The following is a 5,291-nucleotide window of genomic DNA, read 5'->3' on the forward strand; positions in this document are numbered from 1 at the left end:
CCCCCTCGTGGACGATCGCCGTCGACGCACAACGACGGCGGATAAACGCCCACGCTAAGACGCCGGCGAAAACTCGGCTCGGTTACGGTGATCATACCGCGGGCGTCGTGTGTACACACGTCGCCGGACAGCTTACCTCTTGGATCTTGTAGCTGGTGCGGACAGTCTTGCGCCTGGTGGTGGTGACCTCGTAGGTCTCCTCGACGGTGGGCGCCTCATCGTCGTCGTGACCTCCGCTGTTCACCACGCCGTCGTCGCTCGTCCTCACCAACGCGTCCGTCTCGTCCATCTTGGCGTTATCCGCGCGATATCCGCTCCCAAAGGATCGTCGGTTCGCAAAATCGACGGAGATGAATTTTTAGCTAGTCTCTCCCTCTCTCTCTCTCTCTCCCTCTGATCGGCTGAGAAGCGAAGATCTCGCTCGCTGGCGAGGAAACACCACCGATGCGGCCGTCCGATTTCGGTGCGCGAGCGCGCGCTTCGGAAAACTTTTACTGCCGCGTGAGACGGAACTATTCCGGGCGTGCAAGTTCCGCGGAGAGGCTGGCGGTACTAAAGCACCGCGCGCGCCGCGGAAACCCGCGACGAACGGGAACCCGCGCGCGCCTTTCCACGGCGAAAATAGAACCTCGTGTTCCTTCTCCCGCAGGAACCACGAGACGCCGCGAGAATCTCGCGTGACTCGGGCTATCGGCGAACTACGATCTTCGCCGTCAGATCGCCGATAAACCGTCCGAGCGGCGTCTGCGGTGCGCGAGAGATCGAACGACCGCCGGGGAATAATGCGGATTTGGGCGCAAGAAGGACTGTCCAGCGGACGGACCTTCGAGAATAGAATTGATAGAAAATGAGAGGATACGGAGATACGAGGATACACAATTATACGGAACTGTGGATTCAGATACCTTTCGACGGCTCGAACAATGAGAACTATCAATTACTACGTTTACATGTCAACGTTAATTCGGCTTTACAACAACCGTAGTTAGTGAATTCTTGCGTATCCGATTGGTGTATTCTTTTACATCTAAAAATATACTCCAGTTAAACGCAAGAGCCCACTAATTGCGGCTGTTAGTAAACCGGATTAACATTGCGGTGTAACAGGACTCGACGAAGATTAACGCGCGCAATCGCAGCTCACTCGGGCGTGTTTCATAAAATCGGCAACACGGTAAGTCGTAAAACGCATCGTATGCACTCGTCATACATCTCCACGAATGCGTTTGCGTAATAAAATCTATTTATTTAATAAAATACAAATCTCTGAAAATCCGTCAACACGCAATATAATAAAAAGTTAGATCACATGTCACATCAATTTTACAGCTGCTTATTGATTACTTGAGTAGAAGGTAAGTTTTCAAAATATCTCACATATCTGCTGAATCTATCGCAAATGTTGTTAATCAAGATAATGACCGAAGCAAGGAACTAAGAGCTTTTCCGAAATTAAAAATATATTAATTTCAAAATCTCTAAAATTTTCAAAAATAAAACTATAAAAAATAAAGTAATACTTTTTACACATGTATATATGCGCTTATTACTGTTAACAAGATGATAAAGAAACAAAAAAGAAAATATTTTATTAATTAAAGAAAATTACTAAGTTAAAAAAGTACGCGTTTACATATCACGTTTCTGTATTTTTGGTAAGATGAATCTATTGCCGTACAAAGCATGCACCCGTTTTAAAGTTTCGACAACATCACCCATCTCCTTGCAGGCAACCGGCACGCGCTTGTACATCACTCGTATCATCATTAACAAATCTTCGATGATATAAGGCTTATCCATAACATCGCCCTTCCTCGCCAGATCAACGTATATATTAAATTTCCTCAGTGCGTTCTTTATCACTTTCTTGTCTTTTGTTGTCTTGGCTAGAGTCTACAAAACAAAATGTTAATGGTCGAAACGCAGCTATTGTTTAATTACGTATCGATCACTTGTAACGACTTACCTCATAGGATTCAAATTCGAACAACATGGGCCAATTTTCCTGGCAAGGTATACACTTGCAGGTGAAGAAATAACTCTTAAGTAGACTTTCTTGCCTTTCTATTTTCGGCATTAAAGCATAGAGATATCCGTAATTATCAAGAAGCTGTAAAAGTACCTTTAAGTTAATTATGATGAAAAATAATGGTTATATTGTAATACGTGATTATTTAGTACCTGCTCGCCGCTACGAATAGGATACAAAGCGTACAAAATGATATGCTCAGGTCTAGCAGATCTGATTATGTTCGGACTACAGCTGTGATTAAATAGACTACAAAAAGGCATTGCAGCCATACCACGTTCTATCATATTTAAATTTTGCTCTTCACAGAACTACAAATATCAGATTTAATTATAAATATTATATGTAAAATTATATAATTATAAATAAATATCAAACAATTTGGTAAATGGAATTACAAAGGGAACGATAAGAAAATTAAACGAGAGATCACTGTGGATAGATTCGCGAAAAACTGGATAAAAGGATTAAAATTGGATAAATATCGCAGACACTGGAATGTAAGTACATATTAAAATAATTAGTCGATAACATACATACACTGTGGACATTGGTCGGGATTATTTGCTGATGTCTCAAAATGAGACCACCAATGAACGTGACGTCGTCGTTTTTCGCCAGAATTTTTAAATTGTTGGATAATTGAATGCCGAAAAATTGGGTAGACTTTGCTAGATGATACAAAATGTAACAAGTATCCACGGATCTCTGGAAAAGATCAGGGAACGGTCTTTCTTCGGTGCTTCTTTCCAGACTGTACAGACTGATGTACTTATCGCTATAAAATTTCCCGTCTGAGGAGAAACCCATAGTTCTTGGATCTGAAACAATATTACTGTGAATAGCGTAATTTGCTGCTGTACAATGATAAAGGGTATGAATTTTACGTACCATCAGATTCATCAATTTTTTTCAACATTGTTCTCAATCGTTTTATATTACCAGCCTCTTTCACAGCAAGCACAGCAAGTCTCAAACTGAGAAAGTCACTATCACAGAAGCCACAAAGGACCATAATAGTGAAGATATCACATTCCACGTCATGATACTTCCTCCATTCGATGTCCCTGCACTGTTCTGAGCAATATAAGGTATAAGTGCAATTTTTGCAGGGTATAGTAGCCCAACATACTTTCAAGCAATTTGAACAGTGTGTCAGTCTCTTCTGTTGTGTCAACAGCAACGAGTAGGGCTTTTCTACGACAAGTACTTCACCTGCATCAATGTTACGAGCAGCGACAACATGTCTACCAAATTGCTTGTCATATTTCAAGACTACAGCATCTGATGCGCAAGGAATCTCATTATTACAGGACTTGATAACAGGCAGAGGAAATTCACTTTCTGATTCTTCTGATCTAATAGGACTGCTCTGAATATTTCCCTGCTCGATCTTCCTGCGCAATCCATCCAGTTTGGCTTGTATTTTTAGTTTATTGGGATTCATGGTCATCTCACTTATCCAATGCTCTGTCTCCTTAATCATATCTTCCGCAATTGGTTTGCCCAATGCGATTAGACATTGCATTTTGCGTATGAAGAGTTTCCCTTTCAGATCATCGGGATAATTTAAGGCCAATGCTCTGTCGATATCCTGAATGCATTCTAAGTATAAACCCAATACATATAAAACAGCAGACCTATTGCCATATGCGAGAGCAAGTTCCAAGGATAGATAAGGTGCCATGGATATGCTCTTTGTATACAAATTCAAAGCTATAACGCATGAAACATCATTTGAATTACAAGTGACATAAATATTATTTCCTTCTTCTCGCAGTTGCTCAGAATCTTTGGCATTCTTTGTCTTATTAATTGCATCCGGTATCAAACCATTCTCCCACATAATATTAAGAGTATATATCACACGCTCCTGATCAGTCTTGAGTTTTTGAAAGCTGTCCATAACATCAAAATATTTGTCTGCCTTCAAAAGTGCGAACACTAACTTATCCCTATGATATGCCATTTTATCTCTTCAAGATATATTGCCAATACTTGTAAGCAGATCTAGAAATAAAAAAAGAAGCATTTCTCTTAAAAAGGTAAATTACACAGCACATCACGTTGCAAAATGTTGTAATTTGTAAGTTAATATCGTTTCAAGTATCCCAAATAGATGAGAGAGATAGGACTAAATGAAATACCTTCACCACAATTAAATACCTTCAACATTAAATGAAATACCTTCATCACATAAATATCTTTTCCTTTTTCAATATTTCTATGGATTTCCTACTATAATGTGAATATACATACAATGTATAAACTATTCGCAACAGGTCTCCACACCAGTATGCCGGGTATCATAAACGTAAATAAGTAAACGCGTGACTTCTACGTGACTCTCTCTCTTTTTTCAAAGTTAACAAAGAGTTGAACAATCGAATTGTTAAGATCAAACGAAAACTTGTGTCTTCTCATCTCTGCGGCACTTCCTATTTCACCGATACAACCAGGCATTTATTTCTCGGAATGAAAGGCTCACCAGGTCGAATTACTAATGAAAAATCGGATTACTTCACTTCCTTCGCTACTGTCTATCTTCCGAGAGTTCCTATGCTGTAAAAACTACGCCGGGACATTCTTGGACAGTTTAGTGAAGAACACCCGAAAAACTAGTGATTATTTTCACCGATTTGGTGATTTGGTAGCACTTGAATACTTGTGACGCGGCAAAATTTATTTAAAAGGCTCAAGTTTGAATTCAATTCAAAAACATAATTTCACACGCTATATGTGTTAACTAAAACAGCATTAAAATATTATTTGATATAAATATTATTCACTTATTCGGTTATAAATTTAACACATGTTATATTAATTAAAATAACAATAAAATTATTTGACAAACACGGAAAGAATTTGAGAAATTTACGTTTAAGAAGGACAAAGAGCTTTTGTTATTCGAAGATATTTTTCAAGACGTATAAGTTTAAAATGTATTAACACGTCGTTACCTTGAACAAATTTATTTTTGCATCCTACCTTCCTGCTTCAGCTCCTTTATCGGTAGTGTCTCTCAATCGTGACACTTTCCGCACTCGCAATTATATTTCCAAGATTTGCAATCAAGTGTACGTGTCTGTGAATTATTACGTGAAATGAAACGAATATTCTTGAAGACTTCTAACATTGTGAGCAGCTTAACAGATAACGATGACGACAAAAAGAAGCGAAAAAATTCTTGCTCAGAATTCTTGTAAAATACGTTTAAGTAAAAAAAAATACCTTTATAAAATGACACTTGTGGTAAATTAAA

The 5,291-nt window shown here is 39.0% G+C and overlaps 2 protein-coding genes across 10 annotated transcripts in view; both read right to left on the reverse strand.

The window, feature by feature from the left end:
• The window catches only part of LOC106750659 (tropomodulin), a 63,392-nt gene extending 62,801 nt beyond the window's left edge, over nucleotides 1–591 (reverse strand). For 3 of the 7 annotated variants that reach the window (XM_014631156.1, XM_014631161.1, XM_014631160.1), the window contains exon 1: nucleotides 137–589. In XM_014631156.1, the coding sequence (XP_014486642.1) occupies nucleotides 137–289 (153 nt within the window). In that variant the 5' untranslated portion in view covers nucleotides 290–589. Of the gene's footprint in view, nucleotides 1–136 lie in introns of all 7 variants that reach the window. The other 4 variants (XR_001374969.1, XM_014631159.1, XM_014631155.1 and 1 more) reach the window with 4 other exon arrangements.
• Nucleotides 592–1,275: 684 nt separating this feature from the next.
• Nucleotides 1,276–4,635, reverse strand: LOC106750655 (SET and MYND domain-containing protein 4-like). 3 transcript variants are annotated; one of them, XM_014631148.1, is made up of 6 exons: nucleotides 4,518–4,635; nucleotides 2,921–4,039; nucleotides 2,570–2,850; nucleotides 2,182–2,340; nucleotides 1,967–2,110; nucleotides 1,276–1,893 (listed from the first exon to the last, which is right to left on the reverse strand). In XM_014631148.1, exons 2-6 carry the CDS (start codon nucleotides 3,996–3,998, stop codon nucleotides 1,630–1,632), a joined length of 1,926 nt encoding a protein of 641 aa, XP_014486634.1. In that variant the 5' UTR covers nucleotides 3,999–4,039; nucleotides 4,518–4,635; the 3' UTR covers nucleotides 1,276–1,629. The 3 variants fall into 3 exon arrangements, with proteins under 3 accessions (XP_014486634.1, XP_014486635.1, XP_014486636.1); XM_014631149.1 differs by having other exon boundaries at nucleotides 4,289–4,635; XM_014631150.1 differs by lacking the exon at nucleotides 4,518–4,635 and adding an exon at nucleotides 4,217–4,281.
• Nucleotides 4,636–5,291: the final 656 nt, after the last annotated feature.

This window comes from Dinoponera quadriceps, unplaced genomic scaffold, assembly GCF_001313825.1.
Source record: "Dinoponera quadriceps isolate SergipeBrazil2010 unplaced genomic scaffold, ASM131382v1 scaffold5593, whole genome shotgun sequence".
In the NCBI taxonomy this organism is placed as follows: domain Eukaryota; kingdom Metazoa; phylum Arthropoda; class Insecta; order Hymenoptera; family Formicidae; genus Dinoponera; species Dinoponera quadriceps.